General features: G+C 40.3%; 1 protein-coding gene across 1 annotated transcript; it reads left to right on the top strand.

Annotated features, from left to right (window-relative positions):
- The first annotated feature begins 10,047 nt into the window (after positions 1 to 10,047).
- On the top strand, positions 10,048 to 26,910 carry LOC124252849 (sodium- and chloride-dependent glycine transporter 1-like). The gene is made up of 13 exons (XM_046686520.1): positions 10,048 to 10,168; positions 11,021 to 11,152; positions 13,299 to 13,587; positions 18,076 to 18,130; positions 18,530 to 18,664; positions 19,605 to 19,708; positions 20,223 to 20,347; positions 21,864 to 21,976; positions 22,677 to 22,808; positions 24,242 to 24,341; positions 25,690 to 25,790; positions 26,367 to 26,540; positions 26,776 to 26,910. Exons 1-13 carry the CDS (start codon positions 10,054 to 10,056, stop codon positions 26,908 to 26,910), a joined length of 1,710 nt encoding a protein of 569 aa, XP_046542476.1. The 5' UTR covers positions 10,048 to 10,053.
- Positions 26,911 to 27,315: the final 405 nt, after the last annotated feature.

Here is a 27,315-nt window from a genome sequence, read left to right as displayed (position 1 = left end):
CTTAAACTCATATCAACCTTAGAGGATACTAGTAACGCTTTTCCATTGGTTTACAGACTGCAGTACATGCACCAGCCGTCTAAATGAGTGATACAACATATTAGAATCAAATTTATTCAAACACAAAACATTCTGAACATAAAGTTGTAATAAACTATTCATCGTTGTCGATTATGTTATATTATTACAGGAAATTACAGGTATCACGAAAAAACGCCCACTTCATTTCTTTACAGTGATGAGACATACCCCGACAATAACTTATGTCAAATTCTCGGGAGAGCCAAACACAAGTACTTTGTGATTGTACATTGCCCGTCTGAGCCATTTCAGTACCCTGCCCTGATACGCTACACCAAGAAGAATGTTACTCTGTATAAGACATCTATATACCCGCGGCAATGTATATCTACCAGGCTCCCTCAAGCCAGGCAGCCGCTGTGAATGTCATGGTGACCTGCCTGCCCAGTATTGTCAGGTAATATGAACTTGACTAGTGTATTTGCATATCTGACAGTATCCGACTGCCTCTCTGAATGGTATCCTCCCATTACCCCTACATCCCATTACCCCTACAGCTTATAACAACAACGTTCACGGTCCAATGCACTGCTAATCCACTTCTTGTTACCTGTTACCTGACAATGGACTAGCCCAAACACATGAACACAAGATTTAATGTTTTAATTTATGGATTTAATTACACAAATAAATGAATATAATACAGATATCTTCCTGGTCGTAACATGAACATGAGCAGCAGGTCATGTTAACTTTTTAATGTTATTTTTTGTCTTTTAAACAGAGTCTCTCCCAATTTGAGGAGATGGCCCACAGCGTCAAGGAACTGCATTGGTGTTTTCAGCCCAAGATTGAGCTGCTCCTTGAGGCGACACAAACGATGCTCCATCTCTGTACACTCTCTTCTGCTTCTCTGTGCTGCTCCAAAGTCTATCTGGGAAATTTTCGCCTCTCAGCGTGTTCAACTTTCCTGATTACCTCCCACAAATATGTAGATGTTGGGTGTCGATGGGAGTCCCCGGTTCAGGCGGTTGTGGAATCCCTCTAGGTTGTTGTTTGTCCTTGGACCTGTTGTTGAGTGATGGTTCCACAGTGGCAGACGGAATCTTGCGTCGTCGTCGACCCAGGTAGTCACCATGTAATCGTTGAAAGTGGCCGCTCTTGGTACATCGGGAGCGTCGTCCATGGCGTCAACCCACGTGTCCTGGATACTGTTCTGGGGTAAAAGGGGTAGTCCAGCCGCTCTTCTTACCCATTGGGATATTTCCAGATCCTCTCTGTAAGCAACAGCAAGTCCCAGATCCTGGACCTTCCTCCAAATGGCCTGACAGTAGTGGAAGAAGCAACCCTTCTCTTCAGCAGTCGGAAACCCTCTCTCTATAGCATGAATTGCCGCCAGCTCAAAGTCTGTCTGGACACAGGATGGGGCAAGCGGCCGGTTAAGTCTCTGCTGAACTTCATTCTTGATGAGTCTGAAGAGTCTGGAGTAGGTCTCAGTCTGACGGTCGGGGAGTAAGGTGTAGATGAGGGGATAGGTTGTGGTTCCACGTCTTGCATGTAGGATGTACACTTGATTCCACAGACCAGGGCAGGCAGTAAAGGTTCCATCCATATAGATGATTTCAGAAGACTGCAAGGCCTGAAGACTATCCATGGTGCCAAATGCCAGGATCTTATCGTCATCACCATCTGAAAACAGGAGGAAGGGTCGACCATCTGCTGTCTGCGTCCAGGAATCTTGAAGGCTCACTTCCGATCTCGTCTGCGGCAGAACAGGAATTGTCTTCTGTAGATGGCGGTACATAGCACTGCTCATGGTCGGGAGGGATGGCATCAATGGTATCTTATCATCGTCCAAGTTCGTAATCTCGTTGTTGTAGAGGGTGTGCATCAATGTTGACTCCTCCCTCGCTCTCTTCCTCAGGTTGCTGACAAACCGGACCTTCTTGCTATCCTCTGGCGGATGATTATGCTCCGTCGCATTCCTCAAAACATTTCCGACTGTTGTGACTCAGCCTCTGCAAGCTGATTGTCTCTCGACATTCTTAGTGTGTAGATAACCCTCAAATAGGACTTGAGTGCTACCCCTCTGTGACATAACAAACTCAACATTGCGAAGACCAGCCATGTTGATGTCATGTTAGTTTGTTTCCAACATTTATATACTATGCTAAGTCATCTCAAATTACTTGTCTCATTTCAGTGTCAATTTCAACATTTACTTTATTTCATCTTAACAAACTTTCTCTAACCAAGAACACCTTAATCCTTTCTAATTTGTATACACAGCACTTTACTATGCTAAGTCATCTCAAATTACGTGTCTCAATTTCAACATTTACTTCATTTCATCTTAACAAACTTTCTCTAACCGAGAACACCTTAATCCTTTCTAAGTTGTATACACAACACTTTATTCGCTCCCATGGGTAAGTTCATTATGCCAGACAGGTAAATGCGTGTGTTGTTTTAACTAATTGTAGGGGAACTGGGATGTAGGGGTAATGGGATACAACCCTCTGAATACATGTGTAGAAAGATATAACATTTCACAGACAGCCCATGTACTCAGATCAACAGCAATCAGAATGGTACCGGTGAAGCCTGTCATTGATACAACAGTTATAAATCTAAGAAAACATTGCACGAAACAAAATAAACAATCACACCAAAATCCACCATGCATTGGGTTTTAATTTAGAGTTGTTGGGAATGTCATTCACTACAACTACGAAAGTTGATGATCTGAACCAGGCATATGCTCATTTGTTTCAATCTAAAACAAACATAAGTGTCGATGATGCACTGAGGTTATCAACTGGGTAATACTATTAGGAGAGCTTAAACATGTTTGGATTACACTTTTATAGGTTTTCTATCCAGCTTACTTGCCGAAAATGATCATGCTAAGATCTTCTGTATACAAACGATACATCAATATAATCCTTTCACAAATAGTTTGAATAATACTCAATCCTTCTGAACACGCTTCTCCAAATCATTACATATGACATCATGCGATCTTGTATGTAATGTTCAATGTCAGTAATGTCACCTCCACCTTGGATAAGGACGCATCAGAGAACCAGTTTTTCCAGTTTGTGAAAACGCTTTTGTCTGAACCATACCCGTGTAGGCTACCCATGCATGAAATGTCATGTTAATGACACGTAATAGGGACAAAGAGTGAAATCCGTCACACCCGGGTTTATCAACAGAGGCATTGGGTACACAGTGCCAGATCAGTCCACAGGGCTGTACTGTACTGTCCCCGGTGAACACTATTCTGCACATATATATCAATTGAAAACACTATATACGGCCCTTTGTGATGACGTAAACGTGCAGTAAAAACGTTAAGTGTGAGTAAGGTCGTTTTTGCATAAATCATGCATATTCATAATTCTGCAAAATATTAATGTATCAACGTCTCATTTCACCACAACATGACAAATTAGTGGGGGTTTAGATAAGTCTCACTTAGGTCTTTCTGCTACTCAAACCTTCACTTTAAGAACCACGTTTTCAGTAAATTTGTTCAGAGACTAGATGTGGCGTGTTGCATGACTTAAATCTGCCCGATCTACAATATTAATATCATGTTCCTTGTATAGTTGATAAGCAGACGGGTTGAAATTGTTTCTGTAGGTTGGTTCAAAATGTCGCGATATCATTATCGCTATAATGCACCTAAGAGGTGTGTGAGCAAATCTGAACAACGGACGGCGAGGTCGCAGAAGTCAAGGTCAGGGTCTTGGGCGAGTGAAACAACAAGTGAGGATTTTGCAGTTAAGAAGACATTGCATTAACCTTTCAACGCAGACATTTTAGATGTTCTGCGACCCATTTATGTAATGACAATGAGTTGAACATTGATGGATATTCGTGGTATGGACAGAACCGCACCACCCTGCACCGTAACGTCAGGACAGGCTCTCTCTGTGTGTGTGTGTGTGTGTGTGAGTGAGAGAGATTAAAGAACAGACTTTGGATGCATATAACGTTGGTGTGTTAGCACTTACGAGGAGATTATGTCGCTGAAGTTCACTCATAAGAGTATGACAAACTCTGTATACTTTCTGCGTAGGCTATTTACAACCAGAACATTCCACAAGAAATGTTGATGCAACTGAATGCTTTGATAGTCTGTTGTCGCATATGTATCAATACCGTGATGGTAATATTGTGTGCATCGTTAATGTGGAGACATTAATAGCAGATGTGGTGATTTGTCAGATTTGTTATTGAAGGTGTTGATATTTTACCAATGAGAAAGGTTGTGGATAATGTTGTACATAATCATGGTCGTTTGTTCATTAATTTTTAATCAATGCAAATTTATGCACTGTAAATGGCCGTTGTGAGCAAGATCATTATACATGTGTTTCTTCGAGGGGTATGTCAGTGGTATATTATTGTCTGTGTTACGAGTATGAAAATCTCCACAACATTCAAGAGTTCCGTGTTACCCGGCCCAGTGAACTTGTTAGCAGGATTAATCTGGTGGGTGTGGTCGACGATGAGGCAGTGGCTAAATTTGACCATTCTGTTCTTACATGGTGTATATATCTATCTGACGGCTGTGAAATTACTGATGACGTCATGGCGGTGAATGACGAAACATAATTAGAGCATGTTTTTCAAAGTTACTGTTCAATTGTTCCTTCTGATTGTATGTCGGATCCAACTTGTGTTAGTATAATTGAGGATACTGTACATATCATTGAATCATCAAACGAGAACCCAGATAATGTAAATTTAGCTTTTAATGACTTATAGAGACTGTTAAAAAGTAAAATGCAACATAACTCGTGTCGGAGCAACAAACAGAGGAGAAGCAAAGAAGCCTGGTGGAATGATGATCTTACCATTAAGTGGAACGACATGTGAACGGAGAAAGACTTGTATAAGTGTAAGGGGTATCACAAGAAGGAGCCGAAGCGTATTTACCTGCAGAAAAGGCAAGTGTTTCATCTGCTAGTGAAGAAATCGAGGTGTCAGCATGTAAGGGGCATACTCAACAGCCTCGAGGACCTGTGAGATAAGGGTTGCAGCGACTTCTGGAAAGAGTTTGGGCATATAGGTATTGCAAATGAGAGAAAGAAGAGGATTCCAATTTAAGTGAAGTTCGATGACGGCACAGATTCCCGTGATACTACCACAGTCCTGAAGTGCTGGGAGGAAGCTTAGTCCACGCTGCTGAACTGTAACGTAGATGGAACACAAGAGGTACGCCACGTTGACGTCATACATGAAGATGACGTCACCGAAATGAACTCCCCCCGAACGTTGGAATCACTTTGGAAGAGGGCCAACAATCATTTACCGTCACACACCAGTTACCTCCCTTTGCGAATGTTTACAAAATAGTCAATTATTGTAAATCTCACCTTTACAAAATTGTAAATGTCTTGTAAATCTCACATTTTCAACACAGTTACAAGTTTGTACATATAGACATTTCTTACATTGATATTGAATACCTGCTTAATGTTATGGAATGTGGAAAGGCTTTACCATAACGCGTGTGTGAGCCTATGTGCATTTGTTAGTGTGCACCTTGTATGTGTGATGTGCTTGTCTGATCACTACTTTGTCCTTACTTTCTCCAAGTATCCATGGGGTAGTGAAAACAGGGAAAGGAGTGGAGGTATCTGTACAAGGGGTTATTGCAAGAAATGTCGAACAACGCTGTGCGTATGTACCCATTAGTAATAGCAGGTTGAGAACACAGATATTTTAACAGATATTTAGTGTTGGACTGAGTACAGGAATCGTGTATTTAATCGTGTATTCTGAATAATGCACTGGAGCGAAACATCCCCCTGATGGTAATGTTGTCGTCGGTTAAAAAGGACCAAATAAACCAGAAGAGAGTGAGTGAGTTAAACTTTATAGTCACAGTATTTCAGCCATGTCGTGACTGAAAATAGTTGCGAATTCATGATAAATACATATATATTTTTAAAACCTGTCGACGAAGGACAGTAAATTAATAATAGTCCGCTTATATGGCGTTCATATCCAGGCACATTGCCTGCTCACGTTGCTACGTACATTACTATCCCCGGTCATAGTACACCATCGTACTTTCCGATACTCTTTCAACCCCCCCGGGATCATACAGCCATGCTGCCCATTAGGCGCAATGAACTAAATACTCACATTGCCAGCACATCCTCACGGGTATCCATTTTACAGCTGAGTGAAATGAGACAATGTGGATTTAGGTATCTTGTCCAAGGATACTACGCAAATGTGCCCACCTTGGGACCCGAACCTAGGTGCCTCCACCGGTGATCGAACCCGGGCCTTCAGCGTGATAGGCAGACGCCTTACCATTGCACTACAGCGCTCCACAACTATACTCATGCCAATAATGGTTGTCAACCCCTCCCACCCTTAACCCCCACCCCTCTCCAATTAAAAACTTGAAGGGGGTGACAACCATTATTGGCATGAGTATATATTCAACTACAATATCACGGTATCAAGAATTAAAACTAGCATCTATTTTTTAAATTGGATTTCAAAATTTTGACAATACAATATAAAAACGGACTGAGTATCGCCAGAAACTGAAGGTTGATCACCATATTAGAGACCATGGGGACTTACATTACCTTTGCTACCTGCATGGACCCTAGTTGGATTTACACCACCCTTTAGCCACTGGCGATTGTACTGATATTTAGCCATTATTTATAAGCAACAAATGTTCTACGATTAAAACGTTTGGTAGAGTTAAATGTTTCCGAGGTGCTACTTATCTGGCAGTGTTGTGCCACCAGGCTAAAGTATCCAGTACAAACTTATTGACATCTCACAGGTGTAACACTCATGTACCTGTATTCTTTACTTGTCATGAAAGTATTTACCATTTAACGTTTGTAAAGGAACGGCTTGCAGGTCTAGCTTGACACCAATGTCTGTAGTAAATGTTTGGAACACTTTGTATGTACATTTCTAAACAACATGCGCATGCACTGGGTGTAAAGAGCAGTAAAGAGCGGAACAGGTGCTGTCTGTTGAATTCACACTTACCAACGTGAGCTCCACTGAGTAATTATTGCAGTGCACACAGCATTGTGTAATGGGCGTAAACCACATGACAATGATGTTGAGTTTCCACAACTGGGACCATACAATGCTCCGTTGTCTCCTGTTGCCTTGTGCTACAGCTACTGTCTGTCTCATGCAAGTGATGAGTGCGTCCTTATCTGTTGGTGAGTTTTCCTAAAATTGTATCTTTCTAACAATATACTATTACGCCATTGTATTCAGATAGCCATGGGCGGTTGTATGCGTAGGCACGACTCTCAATGCTCCAACCTATGTCGAAATCAAAGCGATTTGAAGACCGTATTTCTAGTCTAAATTGCTGTTTCAACTGTATGTGTGGTATTGAAATAATGTGTGCGGAAAGAGTCACGTATAAATTTTACTAGAATTGCTAACTTTATGATTGTTACTTCGCGTAAATAACTTTTGAAGGACACAAACTGGCACATTTGTTACACTTGTCGTTTGTTAAAGATGTGTAAAGCTCATTAGAGGTGAAACTGTAAAGCATGTGTGTCCTGGCCGCAAACCGCCAGCTGCAGATGCTAAATACAGAACATATTTGTTGTTTGTTGACTTATGCGTTGTGAGGGGCGGTGGGGTAGCCTAATGGTTAAAACGTTGGCTCGTCATGCCGAAGACCCGGGTTCGAAGCCCATTTCTGGTGTCCCCCGCCGTGATGTTGCTGGAATATTGCTAAAAGCGGCGTAAAACCAAACTCAGTCAGTCAGTTAAGCGTTGTGAAGGAAAATGAAATTAATATTGTGTTTTGAATCAATCATGGGCGTACACGTTACAATGTAAATTTATCTTGAACTTTAGTGTTATAGGGAATGTCCTGTGTTATAATAGGAGACAGCATTCTCCTCGTTCCATCTAACTACTCCTGTAAACTAGAAGTGTCTGAGTTCAAACACATTTTCAGATGAAAGGGATAACAGTATAATAAAAACAATAACGACAAAAAGTCCGGACTATTAGGCGCATTCAAATGAAAAAATCATCCAAACAGTAATTACACAAAAGGGTTCCTGGTTCCGCTGGATCAGATCGTTTAGATACAAGGAACCAGACATAATCAAATGTGAGATCCTTTGTTAAACCTTGTGCCAGACGAGATCATAGTATCAAATCATAAATAGACCCCATGAAAGAAACCGCGTTTGCAAAATGGCGTCACTTCCGGTTTCTGATGTTCCCGGACAAGTTGCTACTATGCTGGTTCTCCTACAGACTGAGATTCAGTGGAGTGTACAGTTTGCAAGCAGTAAGGTATTATAACACTTCCGGTTAAGTGTCAGTGCCAAGGACGTGATGAGAAATGAAAGTTTATCGTTTGTTGTCTTGTCTCAGGTTGGATTAGTTTATGTCAACGCGTGATCGTACATGGGAACTAGTTGGGTATTATTTTGGACTCCGTCCGTCCGTGCAAATTCGCTTTTGCCGGAGAACTTTAAAACCGTTCAATATCTCTTCACCAAACATTGCACATAGATAGGTCTAGGGGTGTACTGGTGCCTTTTGGTAGTTTTGGATTAAAACATGAGTAAAGCATGTTTTTGCGTTTCCATGGCAGCAAGTTTGGCTTCGACTGAAATTGGTGGTAGTGCTCCTTTCCGGAGCAGAACGTAAAAACCTTTATTATGGGTATCCACTTGTAGATATTCAAGAACCTCATGACATAAATCAACAGTACCACTCCATTTCCAGTATCAACATTACTGAGGTACATGAAACTGTTGAAGCGCTCAGACAGTCTGTTGCAATTGTTGATGCATGTTGAGCATGCTTGTACATGAATAGTTTACATATGTATGTTTTCATTGGATCAAAGTGAAGGACAATGTAACATTTGACATAGTCATAACTAGTTGAAATATTCATGAAGAGTATTTTACCATTGCGTAGGATATCGATGACTTTGCCTTCTTGTTATTACTGGAATGCAATCTCGCTGACGTTAATACCTAACGTCTCACACACTTGGAACAGACGGTCTATTGTGTCCGGTAATTGGTCTAAATATGGTGAGAATCGCCTGACTAAATGGAGATTCGCGCTGGACAGATGTGTTCCTCACCAGCTGAGGTGGACGTCACTCTGGATACTCATAATGGACGTACCTCTCTGTCTGCGGTACAGTGTGTTTGAGCGACATGCTCATGTCATTGCAACTGTACCGACGATCGCGCCAGAGAAGTAAGTTATACCTCGCACTAAATAGATGTAGACCTTGGGATTTGTATGTTTGCCCTGTATGTAATGTGGTAGATGTACCGAAGTTCTCGCCAGAAGTTATACCTAGCACCAAATAGATGTAGACCTTGGCATCTGTATGTTTGCCCTGTATGTAGTGTGGCAGATGTACCGACGATCTCGCCAGAGAAGTAAGTTATACCTAGCACCAAATAGAAGTAGACCTTGGCATCTGTATGTTTGCCCTGTATGAAGTGTGGTAGATATACCGACGTTCTCGCCAGAGAAGTAAGTTATACCTAGCACCAAATAGATGTAGACCTTGGCATCTGTATGTTTGCCCTGTATGTAGTGTGATTGATGTACCGACGATCTCGCCAGAGAAGTAAGTTATACCTAGTACCAAATAGATGTAGACCTTGGCATCTGTATGTTTGCCCTGTATGTAGTGTGGTAGATGTACCATGAGGCATTCAGCTGAGCTTCACCACATTCACGAATCCGTCCATAAAGGCATTTAATGCCAATCACGGGGATGGGGCGGGGTCGACAGGACAATGCAGCGGTAGGTCCAATGTACCTGTGTGACTCAAACTGCAACAGTGAAGCTGCGTGTTTCGTGTCTCACTGCGTTAGTTCGAAGAAACAAGGACTACTGTCAAACAATTAAATTTAATCTAAAATTAAAATATAGTTTAAACTCAGTACATTTCACTTTTAGATTTCCCAGTGTCCGCCAGTGGTCAGAACGAGATGGAAATAGAGGAGACTCGGATGTCCAGGCCTCAGTGGGGATCTCGAGTACAATACTTGTTATCCCTAATCGGGTACAGTGTAGGTTTGGGAAATATATGGAGATTTCCCTATATCTGCAACAGGAATGGAGGAGGTATGGCTTGGTAATTCTACCATCTATCAAGACAATCACTCTCATCTATATCACCATTATCATCAAGTGGGGGTAGCCTAGTAGTTAAGGCGTCGAGGTCCTGGGTTCGATTCCCCCACAAGATTACAATGTGTAAAAACTCAGTTCTTGTGTCCGTCGCCGTGAAATTGCTTGGATATTGTCACTCACTCACTCATGCCCTTAGTGAAAATCAAAAAGTGTCACAATTGGACATTTCCAAAATTGGACGTATCAGTGACCAAGGTGATGTCCAATGCAATGTCATACATTTTATTACTTTAGTGGGTTTTTTTGGTCTTTTTGTTATACAGTGAAACCTGCCAAAACCGGCACCTGTGTAATCCGGCACAATGTATCTAACACGTGACGGCTATCTATTTACGACCCGTAGAATTGGTCTTGAGCAACCCATGCTATCGGGTGGTCAGATTCGCTGATGTGGTTGATGCAAATCATCGTATTCCAGTTGCGTAGATCGATGCTCATGATGTCAATCACTGGATTGTCTGGTCCAGACTCGATTATTTACAGACAGCCGTCACGTAGCTGAGAAATTGCTTAGTGCGGCGTTGGACAACAAAATAAACAAAAACGCTATTTCAAGGTACATCACTTCTGTGAAACCCATCATCCAAAGGTCTGAGGAACATTTGAATCACGAACGTGTATTATTGTAACTGGGCTATTGAATCAAAAATATCTTTCATAACATTAATCCAGTGCAAAGATGACATTTCATATCTTTTTTTAATTCGTGATCAAAATATTTCTTTAAAACCTCACATATATTACCAATGTGGTTTAATGTCATTTATTTCTTTATCTTTACAGGAGCATTCTTGATTCCCTTCGCCATTTTTCTGTTCTTTGCCTGTTTTCCCCTTTTTTTCCTGGAGACGTGTGTGTCTCAGTTCTCGGGAAAGGGGACGGTTCATGTGTGGAGTTTTTGTCCCCTTTTCAAAGGTAATTGTTTTAATTCTGAAAATTGTTTTTGATTGAACCAGTTTTGCTTTTCACCAGGCTAAAATAATTTGAATTACTAGTAAGTGTAATGATAAGTGAAGTGACACAAAATTAAAGCAAATATTTTGGCGAACGAAAAACAATGATTAATCAAACACAAAATAAACTAAATATCGGTAGTTACTCATTTGTTTGTGCAAGGGCAAAACAAATGAGTTTTGGCAAAGGAAAATAACAGGTAGCAACGCTTCTCAAAAGCTACTGAAGTTATATGAAGTTGCGTCAGACTGATTTCGAAACTTGATACCACAGTTAGTTTTGTTAAGAGAACGGATCATTTTGGTGTGTTCCTATTTCTAAATATAGGGATCCTTGTTCAGATCTCATTAAGGCTTTACCTGTCTCTTTTTAATGAGAACGTGAAGATCCGGTTTCCAATTGATCTTCAGCAACCTGTGCATGTCGTAAGAGGCGACTAACGGGATCGGGTTGTCAGGCTCGCTGACTTGGCTGACACATGTCATCCGTTCCCTATTGCGCAGATCGATGCTCATGCTGTCCAGACTCGATTATTTACAGACCGCCGCCATATAGAAGGAATATTGCTGAGTGCGACGTAAAACTAAACTCACTCACTCACTCTTTTTATTGAGGGACGGTGGGGTAGACTTGTGGCTAAATCGTTCGCGACTCACGCCGAAAACACGGGTTCGATTCCCCACATGGGTACTATGTGTGCAGCCCTTTTCTTGTGTCCCCCGAAGTGATATTGCTGGAGTATTACATAAACGGCTAAAAAGTATATTCACTCACTCACCCTTGAAAATTCCAAGTTCGTTCTGACATCAATAATGCAAACTAATGACACTTTACTAAAATCCATCTCCTGCGTTTGGTCCAGCTTAGTTGATTATGGACGAGTTTATGTAGAGGCCACGTTGTTGGATATGACTAGAGTCAGTGAGTGAGTGAGCTTTTTCTGCGATATTCCAGTAATTGCTCGGCGGGGGGACACCAGATACTATACCCATGTGGGGACTCGAACCCGAACCTACGGCGCGAACCAATGACACCATGGTCATTTGTAATATTCATGTAAATATATGATAACCTGTCTATAAATGTCCGTGAAAATTCAGTTTTGGTATGTGTGTCATGCACATTACCAATATGTTGTAAGTCTGTCAGTTATATTTTAATGAAATCCCTGAATTCATAAAATGAAATGAAAATGCTATGAAATTTGTTACAATAAAGGTACAATGCTCCACGGGCATCAAACTGTTCAATGAACTGTGTCAATGGTTTAAACCGTATGTGGTCTGAATATGCTATCACACTCATAAACTTTGGATATACCGTTTTTATCAAATTAAATATTCAGAATGTAGGTGAAAAACAGGATCTGAAATTAAATGCATTGTTGATGTTTTCAGCATGCTTGTATCGGCCAAACATCATGGGAAAATTGTTTAATGACACACTTAATTTGTTATCTATTGCAGTAAAAACATGATACTTTGTTGCCAATGTGTTGATGCATACAGTCCGTTTGTCTCAAAAGCGGACCGATGAATTGCAATCTAACTCGAAAACTAATAAACATATAATACTCAATGAAACGCTCATCATAATCAAAACATCAGACCAACTCTGTCATTTCTTTGTAGAATTTATGTCTTAGAATTAAAATTTTGTTTAACACACTATTCTTAAAATTTTGACACAGTTCACTATTTGTTACGAGGGAGAAGTGAAGAGAAAGGGACAGCCAGGTGTCAGAGAAGCACGTGCACAAGTGCCGACAAAGTTGTTGATTAATTAACCTGTGCTGTGCCATCTCCATCCTTTCTCGCACACCTGGCTGTCCCTTTCTCTGCACTCCTCCCTCGTAACAAATAGTGAACTGTGTCAATATTTTAATGATAGTTTGTTAAATAACTTTGTTAATTTAAGGACATAAATTCTACAAAAGCCTCACAGAGTTGGTCTGACGTTTTGATTATGATCAGTGTTTCATGGAGTATTTTATGTTTATTAGTTTTCGAGTTAGACTGCAATTCATCGGTCTGTTTTTGAGCCAAACGGACTAAAGTATCTTTAAAGTTTCTTGTTCTTTTTGTCACAATATGTGTTCCTTCCACAGGGGTGGGTTTTGGGATGCTGATTCTTGGTTGTGTGATGGTCCCCTACTATAACTTCCTCATGGCGTGGCCGATATACTACCTCGTCCAATCCTGCTCTGCTGTCCTACCCTGGACTACCTGTGGAAATGACTGGAACACTGAGTATTGTGTAACTGACGTCTTGACAAACGTCAACTCAACGTCGACGAATACGACGTCACTGAATGATACTCTGTATAATCACGTCGCCGTTGGTAATGCATGGGAGAACCTTACTCTATCACACACTGCTGCGGAGGAGTTTTGGCAGTAAGAATATTTTCCCCGCTAAACATATTTCACTTTGAATGTTAATTCTGCCGTGTTGTATAGGCGTCAAGAACAGAGAGGCGATAACTGTGAATTTCTACTCTATTTATAACAATTTGACGAATTAGCCTAGAAAGGTCTTGTCAAGAACATCATTTCAAATCTGAAAGTGGTCAGCAACGATATCTCACGAAGTAGCAAGGTTCAGAATCTCTGAGTCACCATGGATACCACATACATCATGGAGCAACATGTAAATCTGTCTGCAAATCTGCCTACTTCGAGATCAGAAATAAATAAGGCGTCATATGACCCCTCAGTCTTTATCAATGCTATGGTAACATCTCGGCTAGACTACTGCAATAGCCAGTGGTACGGGATCCAACAAAACCAGCTTGAAAAAGTTACAGCGTTCAGAATGCTGCAGACAGGCTTTTGACACATGTCAAAATATGAACACATAACACCGTTTCTAAAGAGGCACCATTGGCTATCTATCAATCAAGCAACGGATCAATTACAAGCTCCTGCCCTTTGTCTTCAAGTCACTGCAACAAACGGCTCCAGTATAACTGCAAACTCTAATTGCTTCGCACGTCCCCAAAAGATGTCTCCGTTCAGCTCATCTTGTTCCAAAACAACCAAAACATTTGGTGAAAGAGCTTTTGGGAAAGCAGGGCCAGTTCTGTCTAACTCTCCCTGTTGACAACTGTACCACACTCCTTCCAGCAAAACTCAAAACGCATTTCTTTATAAAGGCATTCCAGTGATCAGCGCTTTTGAGCAATCTTTCTTCGAAATGGCGCTATACAAATCACTAGTTTTATTATTATTTATTATTCTAGCACATTGTGTGATACTCGATTCTGATTGGCTGAGAGCTCATCAAATCCCTACTTAAATGGCAGTTTAAGGACCGCTAATAAAAATGACCGATTTACCGCGTATGAATACAATGAACACGTTGACCCTTTTGTTTGTAAACAAACATGTCGGACATCGGCGATTTCTACCTCGGCAGCATCGATCTTTAATGTTATTGAAGTAAAAGGCGAATAGTTTGAAGAAGAATTTCTGACCCTAATCCCAGTGAAGAAACTTCGACGCTGGGAAATTCGTCAGCAGCGCAAGGGCGGCAGTATTCCGCCATACTTCAAACTGGGTCTAGATCTAACAGGCATGACGTCTACAACACACGTCGGCCCAAACGTACTAACCAGGGCCCCGTTTCACAAGGTTTCGTAAGCCTAAGATCTCGTAACTTTTCTCGTAGCACAATCTTACGATTTTATGGGCGTTTAACGAAGCTCTTGTAGGCTTACGATACCTTAAATTTACAATAAACATTACGGTAAGTATTTGCTCTCGTAAATGAGCTTTATTCTCGTAAGTCAAAAACAAAATGGCGTATTATATGTTGTTAAAAGAGAAACTCAGCAAGAAAAGTATTCAAAAACAGCGTGTTTTTCGGGATCGAACATTGCTACTGGACATCGTAAGTGACGACAAACTGTTTATGAACTATCGAATGGACAGGGCCTCTTGTTTTGAGCTAATTAATCTCACTCGTCCCTACTTTCAAAGAGACACCAAGCGTTCCGTGCCGATTTCACCAGAAACCCAAGTGCTCGCAACACTGTGATTTTTGTCGAAAGGAGGGTTTTATTCAGAGATTGGCCAAATGCATGGTATTAGCATCCCAAGTGTTTCGCGTATCCTGCATGCTACCACAGATGCCATTTGAGATTCGTTGGACAATATCCACTTTCCGACCTCTGTGAGTGAGAAGAGCGTCATGAAGGAAGGTTTCCATAAACTGGCTGGTTTCCCCCCGAGTTCTCGGATGTATTGACGGCACGCTCATCCCTATCCAAGCTCCGACTGGTGACGAGGAACCCTCCTACGTGTGCCGGAAAGGATATCATACAATAAGTGCACAGGCTGTGTGCGATGACAAACTCAGGTACAACACTTAGTAGTGATGTCACTTCACTTCGTCTCCCATGTTTTATCAATGTGTCAATAACGTTCGATCTATCCCCAAACAAACTGGCGTAAGTTCCCCTAGTTGTGGTTCATTTGAAAAATGGATCTCCTAAAATGAAAAAAAGATTTAAAAGAAAAACACAGGAACTGATTAATGTCTTTGTGTCATAGTTTCAGGTCATAGTCCCATAGAACATAGTTACATACAATATACGTAAAAACATCTTACAAAGGTTGAGGGCTTGGACCGCCACCAGTTTTCTTCATCTCCCTCCTTCTCATCATTTCCTTTTTTTAAATAAGGACCTGGGAGAATTCAAAATCTTTGATCAAGGTTCACATATTAGCACTTATTTTATTCACATTGAGTTTTTTGGGTAGAACAAGTAAAATATTTTATTATCCAGAGGTAAAAACAACAGTGTATAAATGATCATGACACATTCCAACAAACTCACATGATATTTCAGACAAATTTAAGAAATTTTGATAATACCATTACTGTATTATCAACATACTGTATCATAATCAGAATACATGTATGTTAACTAATTAATATTTATATTTCCTCTTTCAAGGCATATACGTTATACCATGTATATTAGTTTACCTTGTGAAATAACTGGTAGCAAGGTTTTGTACATTACATATAAATTAATTACTTGTATTTAGTGAGGGAAAATAGTATGTTACAAATTGAAATGTAGATTAACTAAACTTGTCCTAAAGCCTTGATCAAATTGTTATTGATGTTGAATTTTGTGTTATTTTCAAACGAATTTACTCATGAAAATAAGTTAAGCTTCCATGGTGAAAATAAATAACTAAAACTTTAGGTTCAGTTTTGAAAAGATCAATGTTTCCTCACCTGAAGTCAGTCCATTTCTTACGGACCTCGTCCCCATCCCTCCTAGAATTAGCATTTGCATTGATCCTATTAATAAAAACATGTTCATATACAATGAAAGATAATATCTTTTTTGTAATATTAACACAAGTGGTTTGAAATTATGTTAAGCATGTGAAGGTATTTCATATAACAAGATAAATTCTCAAATGTACGTAATATACCGACACCATCGCCATTTTGTATCTAAGGACGCCGTAACTTGTCACGCCCACTAATTTCGCTATAGCGAGGTTGTCATTATCTTTATGATGTTATGTTCTCAAAGTATTACATCATTTGCTTTTATGACACTTGTTACACATACACATTAAGGAGTGTGTTTATTCGTTGTGGGGTTTTAGCATTGCGTTTAAATTTAATTTGCTGAAATCAGAAGAAACCTACGAACGAAAGATCGACTCGATCATCACTTACTTTTCAGCGATCTCATTCCAGAGACGCTTTTGACAGCAGCTGTGATGACTGCTGAACGCTGGACGTCTACCAAATAGATAGCTGCTGTTGTGGGCCACTTCGGATGTTAAAATTTCCAATTCAAAGGACGAGAAATTCGTTTTTCTGACCCTCCCTTTGACATCAAGTCCTCCATTGTACCGCGGGTTGTCGTCTGTTTACACAAAGGGACGTAACTCGCAATCCATGTTCTTTTCAAGTCTTCTCAGCAAAAGAGTTCGCAATACGATAGCTAAAAGTTACCGTAAGTTTTCTCGTAACATCGAGAGTACTGAGATACTTTCGTGAAACGCCCTTAGCGTGGTATCGTAAGATATATCGTAGGTGTTACGAGATCTTAGGCTTACGAGAGCTTTGTGAAACGGGTCCCAGACAGCTTCCGTCCCGGACGTAATGCCCAGTCTTTCCACTTCCTCTGTCCATGATTTCCACATAAAAGCTGGCAAGTCAGGTCTTTTCCGAATTGGGAATAGTAGGGTGGTTATCAACAGTTATTTCCGTGAATAAAGTTAGCGGCTACTAAACTTCACGAGTTCACGACTTTAATTGGGGCGAGTCGATTGTCATACAGTAGGGGATATCAATAATACGCTTGAGAAAGATCAAATAATTGTACTTGCTCACAGTATAAACTGTATTTTTAATCTATGTATACAACTTGTTACAAATATATACATAGTGGTGCCTGAAATAAAGCATTTATGTTGTTGAAAATGTCATATTTTGTTCACTGCACACCCTGTCCCTCAACTGGACGATTCCAAGCGATTTCCAAGAAAAAGGACCCTTCACGTCTTGTGTTTTTGCGCGCCAAAGATTCCTGTTTTAAAACGCTTATCTGTCCGCGCGTTCGGTTTTTAAATTACATTTGGCGATCTTAAATCAACGATAACTGACCGCAAAATTGAAAACAGAGTAGCTTTATCTTCTAATTATTATGTGTAGCTGTCTGCCAAAATATATTGATATTCAGTGGAAGAAATATAGGATGGTTGTGTAATCTCATTTAAACCATACCTAAGGACATCCCGTTTCAGGTTATGCCAGACGACCCTTCCATCATTAGAGGATTCGGGGATTAGAGGATCACTTAATAGATCACGAATGTGGAAGTACGAATGTGTTTTCTAATCATGCAGTCTCGACAAGATTAACCCAATGCATTCCGAACACCTGTTACATCGTCATCTGTTCGTAGCTTCAGTTCCAAGTGTATATTGGTGGACCAGTACGTCCTATATCTTCAGAAGTCATCATGAACTGTTTGTTCTCATTCTATTCTGAAACAGCAGGTAGCCTAGTGGTTTAAGCGTTCGCTCGTCACGCCGAATGCTCGGGTTCGATTCCTCACATAAAGTCCATTTTGGGTTATTGCTGGAATATTGGAATAAATATCCCAAAGCGGCGTAAAGCCATACTCACTCACTTACGTAAACAGCATTATAGCCTGCAGTTTTTAGCTTTTACCAATGCCGAATACCTGATCGCACATCACCGCATGTCTGTGTCCCAATCATTTTCTGTCACTGCGAATCAGCTTTGTACTAAACGTATTCAGGACTGTAACCCCCTATATATTTTTATAACTATAAGGTCGTGTACGTCACAGCCACGCTGCCCTTCATCTTGCTGACTGCTCTGCTCGTCCGTACCCTCATGCTTCCGGGGGCATACGATGGATTGGTGTACTTCTTTACCCCAGACTTCAGCAGGCTGCAGCATGGACAGGTATGGGCAGGACAGGTATATCTAAGTAGCGACAATCCATACACAAGTCCTTACCCAGCTAACACACAACTTTTTCGCAACGTTGTGGGTAGGTTGTAGATTAGAACGTCATGACACAACGTTGTCACAACGTTAGTATTACGTCATTTTATAACGTTATTGCACAACGTAATAACAACTTTGCAAACTTGCGTTGAGGAAACATTATGTTTCGGGCTCCTCACAACGTTATAACAACGTATCATGATTTCTTTCTGTAAAACTGTTCACTTTGAGATTCTTTCCTCTCCATTCAGCTACAGCAAAACACGACCAAAACAACCTGCAAATTGACGAATAAACATTGGAGTGAATTTCTGCTTTGTTTCACATGTGCTGTTCACTACTAAGAAAAGTATTCACTATTAACGTTAAATAGAACGTTACGACAACGTAAAATACGTTAGCATCAAATAACTTAAACCTTGTGGCGACGTAAAAATGGCGTGTGTTTAAATCACCGCTAGTATGTTTGAGGAAGTGACAGTAAGGATTACGGTAAGCCTATAAGTCACTTTACATAAATATTGAGGAACGTTTAAGACCTTAAGTTCTTTCTGATGGATGTTTAGAGGTATCTCCCAAAAGTTTGAACATTGAACCACCTTCAACAGAAATTTCAATGTATTTCAGCCATCAGGTCATTTACTTGTTCCATTCATAAGGTGTTTCAATCATCTTGTGATTCACCTGTTCTATTCATCAGGTGTTTCAATCATCTTGTGATCCACCTGTTCTATTCATCAGGTGTTTCAATGTGTTTCAATCATCTTTGTGATTCACCTGTTCTATTCATCAGGTGTTTCAATGTGTTTCAATCATCTGGTTATTCAACTGTTCCCTTCATCAGGCGTTTCAATATGTTTCAATCATCTGGTGACTCACCCGTTCCCTTCATCAGGTGTGGCTGGAGGCGTGTCTGCAGGTGTTCTACTCCGTGGGGCCAGGATGGGGGATGATTCATGTTCTTGCCAGTTTCAACAAATTCCATGAACCCTGTTTAGGGTAGACACATTTTTTTTTTTGCCCTGTTTTTATCCTTATGTAATTTTGATAGACGGGAATTTCTTTTGACTGAGACGTCAGTCGCCTTCTTGCCAAAGTATACTGGCATGACAAACACAAAGAAAAGGTAAAATGCCATTTGTTTCCATGGGTTGGTTTGTTTTTAACGCCACATTCAGCAATATTCCATTTACATGGCCGCGGTCTGTAAATAATCGAGTCTGCATCAAACAATCAAGTGATCAACAGCATGTGCATCAATCTACGTAATTGGGGTACGATGAAATGTATCAACCAAGTCAGCGAACCTGATCACCCGATCCCGTTAGTCGCCTCTCACGACATGTATGGGTTGTTGAAGACCAATTCTAACCCGGATCGTCACGGGTACAGTTAATTCCAAAGGTAGACACCACTTAAGAAATATCTCAGCAACTAAATTAATGTGTAATTAAGACCGATATGAATATCTTTAACACACTTGTATTGAGGATTGTAAACACTACTGTTCTAGGGACACGCTCCTAGTATCATTTATCTCTGAAGGAACGAGTATTTTTGGAGGATGTGTGACATTTTCCGTGTTGGGTTCCATGGCTGCACGTACTGGTGTTCCTGTGTCGGAGGTGGTGTCTAGCGGTGAGTTCCTCGAATGGTTTCTAGCAGCGAGATCCCATAATTCTTGTTCTATCCTGTGGTGAGTTCTATTATCTGGTGTTGTTACGTCCACGTTTAGTCTGGTACCTACATGTATAGGTAAAGTTCAACATTAAGTCTGACACCTAACGGAAGGTTCAACGTTAAGTCTGGTACCTATACGTAAAGTTCTACGTTAAGTCTGAGAACTAACGGTAAGGTTCTGCATTAAATCTGATACCTAAGGGTAAGGTTCTACTTTAATTCTGGTACCTATAGGTAAGGTTCTACGTTGAGTCTGGTACCTATAGGTAAGGTTCTACGTTAAGTCTGGTACCTATAGGTAAGGTTCTACGTTAAGTCTGGTACCTACAGGTAAGGTTCTACGTTATGTCATGGAACTCTACGTAAAGTCTGGTACCTATAGGTAAGGTTCTGCGTTAAGTCCGGTACCTAAAGGTAAGGTTCTACGTTAAGTCTGGTACCTATAGGTAAGGTTCTACGTTATGTCATGAAACCCATAGTTAAGTTTCTGCGTTAAGTCTGGTACCTATAGGTAAGGTTCTACGTTAAGTCTGGTACCTATAGGTAAGGTTCTACGTTAAGTCTGGTACCTACAGGTAAGGTTCTACGTTATGTCATGGAACTCTACGTAAAGTCTGGTACCTATAGGTAAGGTTCTGCGTTAAGTCCGGTACCTAAAGGTAAGGTTCTACGTTAAGTCTGGTACCTATAGGTAAGGTTCTACGTTATGTCATGAAACCCATAGTTAAGTTTCTGCGTTAAGTCTGGTACCTATAGGTAAGGTTCTACGTTAAGTCTGGTACCTATAGGTAAGGTTCTACGTAATGTCATGGAACCCATAGTTAAGGTTCTACGTTAAGTCTGGTACCTATAGGTAAGGTTCTACGTTAAGTCTGGTACCTATAGGTAAGGTTCTACGTAATGTCATGGAACCCATAGTTAAGGTTCTACGTTAAGTCTGGTACCTATAGGTAAGGTTCTACGTTAAGTCTGGTACCTATAGGTAAGGTTCTACGTTAAGTCTGGTACCTATAGGTAAGGTTCTACGTTAAGTCATGGAACCCATAGTTGAGGTTCTACGTTAAGTCTGGTACCTACAGGTAAGGTTCTACGTTAAGTCATGGAACCCATAGTTAAGGTTCTACGTTATGTCATGGAACCCATAGTTAAGGTTCTTCGTTAAGTCTGGTACCTATAGGTAAGGTTTTATGTTAAGTCTGGTACCTAACATGAAGTTCCTTCATAACATGTCGTGTCGAGCAATGTACTCCCATCTGGGATAGAGTGCACAATAATAAGTATATGTAGTATTTAACAGTAATTTCCTGCGTAGTTAATTGTCACACGCATCGTCTTATAGTACCCTAATGGTAGGCCAAGTACAGTATATACCATCGTATCCCCCAGCTGTCCCAAGCACATATCTGTTAGAAACGATGCGTTTCTGCGTAACATATTCCCTGAATCATGTTTGGCATATCAATTTGTTTTCAAGGTCCTGGACTTGGATTCGTCGCCTACCCACAAGCGCTCTCTCTACTTCCTGTTCCACAACTTTGGTCGTTCCTGTTTTTTCTGTTGCTCATAACCATAGGGTTGGATACGCAGGTACGCCATGGATTTATTATATTCATTTTATATCTAATACTTGCACACATCATTAAGTTATAACAACTCTGTTTAATATTGCCCTTTATAATTGCAACTGTGTGGGAGTATGTGATGAAATCTGATTCGATGAGGATTCGAATCAATGAAATTTGCATTATTATCCATTGTGCAGGAATACCCTCCTTGATACGTGCACACATATGTATGTTGTGCTCTTCAACCTAATTATTTTGAATCAATGTTTAGCATAACAACTTTAGATTGCCTGTGGGACCTTCAGAAATAACCAATAGCTATATGCAGTGTTAATGCACATGTTGTTTGACAGATTTACGGGTTTTATTTAGCATCCAGTGTCAAGGGAAACCTATCAACATGTCATGAGTATTGCCTAAACAATCTTGGTCACCAGTACGGTTTTGCATGATGATAAACGAAAAAAATAAAAATATAAATGACCTCTGTGTAGTGTCGAGACTTTTTTTGCGATAGAGATACGACAAATGGTTTTACAATAGCTTCAATTTAGGAACCCTCTTTTCCACACAGGTAGTGCCGTTAACGCCCACCAGCAAATAGGATTGACAATGAGATAGCCATGATCACATTGATCTTTGTATATTTATACGTTTGCCCTGAAAGCCATTCCATGTATTCATGGATCTTTTGTTTCTGTAAAATCTGCTTTTTCTCACAGTTTTCTGTAACCGAGGTCCTACCTACGACAATCGTTGACAGTTACCCCCACATATTTTATAAACGGCGAGGGTTACTAACAGCAGCCATTTGCCTGGTGTATTTCCTCATGGGACTCATATTTTGTACACAGGTAAGTAATTAATTAATTGCCTCCCATAATGGTACCATGCGGGTAGCAGAATTGGGTTGCTAGTTATCTGTACCCGTTTCATTATATAGTATTGTCATGTAATAGTTTAACTGTCTATTGTAAACGGATCTTTTTAAATTGAATATACAGTGACAGTCAAATAATACTTCATGATAGTTTAGAATCAATTTAGTTAAAAAAAAACACACATTAAGCAAAGTAAAATTGAAAAGCTCAATACTCTATTGAAATCAACACTTAAAATGACACAGCAACCGATATCCTCATGCCATTTACCAAACAGCTTTCAACGTAATGGACAAGGGGCCCACATAATATATGAGATCGCTGTATATGGTCTGGCATGGGAAAACGTTTGGACGATTAATGCCATCCACGTAACGATTTCCCTTAATGATAACTAGTGGCGTAAGATTTCCCTTAACGATGACTAGTGGCGTTCTCTCCTGCCCACAAAATCCTGCCCACACCAGAACACACTCTCCACCATAGGGCACAACCCTCTGAACGCAACATGATGTAGTATGTTCTCTCTTTCGGTAGTAAACACGCTGTATTCCATCAGTTCTGAACAGACACAGCCGGTTTTCATTATGAAGACAACCCTCTGCCAGTCACGTCGCTGCCAGCGACGTACAGTCCGGGTCCATCTCAATCTCTGAACCGTGTCGCGCTGTTTTTAACTGCCCTGTGTAAGGACTGTCGTTCCTAATTCTTTGAAACACAAGTCAGCTACCATATAGCTCAATGCATTCGTCTCTGTTCTCTGTTAATGAAACAGGAATCGATACAGGAGATGAAAAGTACGCTATTAATGGTCTTACCAGGGAGTACTTATCCTGGGTCTGTCTACCCGGTCTGTCTCGTTTTAACGCTGTATCAGGTTAGTTACAGCAACACGAGAGAACCCCAAAGTTCTAGCAATGTATGTATGGGTGGCTCAAATCTATATAATACCAAGGACCCGCTCGCGTTGTTCGTATGTCATTCGTGGCATTTGTATGGGTTTATTTATCAGTGTAAGTGTCCCACGTGCTGCCCATTTAATGTATATACCCTGACTGTTTGATTTCGGTTGCTTAAGAAGCACAAGTTTTTCACTTTTTTCGCATTTTCCAATAAAAAAACGAGGCACATACGTGTATCACGTTCTGCATGGAACACATGGAGTGTTTGGACAATGTGTCATGACTTGATTTTATTTGTATTTATAAATTTTCCCAGTTTCACTTTTAAAAGTGTTGTTTTTTAGCCGTCAGTTAAGTATTTTTTATCTTCACAATATGCTGACATTCTGCCTATGTGACTTTTAATATCAACTGCCTTAATCCTCCGATGTAAAAAAAAATAACATGTCATTCCTGTAAAACTTCGAACTGTACTTAATGAATTGTCTTTTTTTACTTCTTTAGGGAGGACCGTACATATTTCAGCTGATCGACTGGTACATCTCAGCCCTGTCGGTCATTTTGTTCTGTTTTCTTGAATGTGTAGCTGTGGGATGGATATATGGCAAGTTATAGATTTTCCATTCAGGATGTGCGGGATATGCTGCATGTCAAAATTGCTAATCGTTTATCAAAGCAGAGATTTCCCGTTTTTGTTTGAATTTTTTTATCATAGAGAGTAATCTTTAGTTACTAATTCAGTTTTTGTCCCCCGCCGCAACGCGGAACGGGGGACTATGTATTCAGCGGCTTCCGTCCGTACATACATACGTCCCGATTCTTGTTAATGCGATATCTCATGAACTGTTGTACGCAATGTCTTCGAATTTGGTGACAGCCGATATTGGGAGATTACCCAGACACCAGTCGATTTGGGTGACCGTGACCATATTTTCAAGGTCGCCACGACACTTGGACCACTTTTCAAACTGTTGTTAACGTGATATCTCATGCACTGTAGTATCCAATATCTTCAAATTTAGTGACAGCATACATTGGGGAATTACGCAGACACCAGTTGATTTGGGTTACCTTGGCCTTATCTTCAAGGTCACAACGACACTTTTCACAGTTTTAACTATTGTTAACGCGATACCTCATGGACTGTTGTACCCAATGTCTTCAAACCTGGTGACAGTTTACATTTGGGTATTACGCAGACACAAGTTTACTTGGGTGACCTTATCTTCAAGATCACCACGACACTTTGACCGCTTTTCAAACTTATTTAAACGCGATATCTCATAAAACATTGCACCCAATGTTTCCAAGTATGTTGACAGCCTACATTGGGTGATTATGCAGACACCAGTCATTTCAGGCATCCTATATGTGACCAAAAAATACAAAGTAGTAAATATGTTAAAGATATTCCATTCTTTAGCGGCGGGGGACATTGCCATATCAGTGGCAAACACTTGTTAATATTATTTCTGTATATAGGTATATTATAGTGCGCTGTGTTCGGTAGTTTCAGAATAAAAATGAAACCTGTATTTGAGACTACATTTCTCACAGGTACTCAATTACAGGTATCATATCAAGGGATTCTTCGGGGTCAGCGTTATATTTGTTCCCTGCACATTTTTTCTCAGGTGATATTTCTGATTGCATGACATCATAACCTAACCATCGGCGATGTTCACGATATCAACCATTGGATGTTGGGGTGACCTTTGACCTTAAACTAGATATACACTGTAAATGACCCGACTGCATCAACACATGAGTGTGTGTAGTGCGTTATTATTGTTTTTGCTGTCGACTGTATAAAAACAGTAACCTGTGCGTGGTGCTTGTTTTAAAATGTTTTTGTCGCTCACTGTATAAACACTGTAACCTGTGTATGGAGCTGATATGACCGTTTTCGAGGGAGGTATAAATAATCATATCAACCGTCAATGCCTCTGTAGGTATGGACCGGTTTAGCAGGGACATCACGATGATGCTGGGACGTCCACCTCCGATCATCCTGCGGTTCCTCTGGTGTTTTGTTATACCAGTTGTGTCATTGGTAATTCTCTCTTCTTGTTTAGCGCCGCACTCAGAAATATTCCAGCTGTATGGTGGCATTGGTAGAACAATGAACCAGCTGAGAATATACTTTATCACTGCGTGACATAGAAGCATGTGTGGTACATTGTGTTGTTGCTACGCCACTATGAACAGAATCTACACATTTATGGATATAGCAGTCATCTGATTATGCTAATAACAACATAAAACAAACAACAAATATACTCACGGGCTAAAGAAACGTCACCTCGCTTTTTTTAACATGTCACAAAACAACAAATTTTGAAAATTTTACAATCATATTTGGAATATCATGGATCTACAATACTCTGAATGATGGAAGTGTGCACTACAGATATGAATAATCACTTAGTGTACGATAAAAGATAAAAAAGATCATTTTGGTGACGTTTCTTTCGCCCGTGAGTTTATATCTTAATATATCTTTAGGAGTAACAATTACATTTATAGAAGCCTTACGTACTCGAATCGAGTTAGGAATTTCACGAATCTGCAATCATAATCAGTCAGTGAACGTTGTTATTTTTACATTGAGAGTGATCTCCCCTTCCAGGCTGTGTTCATCTTAACCTTGGTCCAGTATCAGCCTCCGACGTATGGCAAGTATGAATATCCACCGTACGCTGTTACCATTGGTTGGTGTATCGCAACAGTGCCAATAATCCCCCTTCCGGTGTGTGCATTGTTGACTCTCCTGAAGCACAGATCTGCTAAGTCCTTCAAACAGGCAAGTCATTTCCTTTCCTCATATAATTGTTCTCGGAAATTCTCATGATACGCATTGTGTTCTGTATATCTATATTACGGGCTATGGGACCAGTTTTGAGCGACTCTGTTCACTGTTGCCGCGTCGTGTCATACGTATCCATATATACCTGATTTTGTTCTATTTAACCCTTTGGTAAAATTTCACGTCCCTTTAAAAACGTTTTTAATTTTGAAAAGAATAAATGCATTTTCAGCGTTTAATGCTTTCCCTGAGGCCTGACTTTGACTGGATGCCATCATCCTCGGCATACAAGGAAGCGTACAAGGATGAACAGCAGAGCAGGAGAAGAACGGTCAAGGAGAACGTCAGAGCAGTTTTCAAACATTGAACGACACAAAGTGTGCACCTCAACAATGGAACTGTCACAGTCGCAGCTTTATTGGAGCACTTTCAAACTTATGCACAGATATAAATTTCACTTTTTCATTCCAGTTAACAATTTGTATCCGGAACGTAATCTATGAACGTACACGCAAGTACACATTTAGCATTTTTATAATTTTAATGACGTTGGTATTTTTGCCTTGAACGAAATACCTTGACATCTGTTCATGCTTTTAGTAAAGGCTTATTTAAAACAAGCTTATGCATAGATAAGAGTTGTAATTTAAGCCAGTCATGGTGGTCGGACTGGATAAAACCTGATATGATCAAACTCATGGACACTAATATCACATTTGTCAGCATTTCTCATATATAGGGCCTGTACGTCTCGAGAGCCGCTACTTCCGGT

This window comes from Haliotis rubra, unplaced genomic scaffold (genome assembly GCF_003918875.1).
Source record: "Haliotis rubra isolate DU_JTF1 unplaced genomic scaffold, ASM391887v1 Scf527, whole genome shotgun sequence".
Lineage (NCBI taxonomy): Eukaryota > Metazoa > Mollusca > Gastropoda > Lepetellida > Haliotidae > Haliotis > Haliotis rubra.
The sequence above is the reverse complement of the archived record's forward strand: the minus strand, read 5'-3'. Positions and strand labels throughout refer to the sequence as shown.

Coding starts and splice junctions, on each gene's coding strand:
- LOC124252849 (XM_046686520.1), top strand. CDS start 10,054: ATGTCCAGGCCTCAGTGGGGATCTCGAGTACAATACTTGTTATCCCTA. Junction 11,153..13,298: donor TTTTTGTCCCCTTTTCAAAG/GTAATTGTTTTA, acceptor TTCCTTCCACAG/GGGTGGGTTTTGGGATGCTG. Junction 20,348..21,863: donor GTCGGAGGTGGTGTCTAGCG/GTGAGTTCCTCG, acceptor TTTGTTTTCAAG/GTCCTGGACTTGGATTCGTC.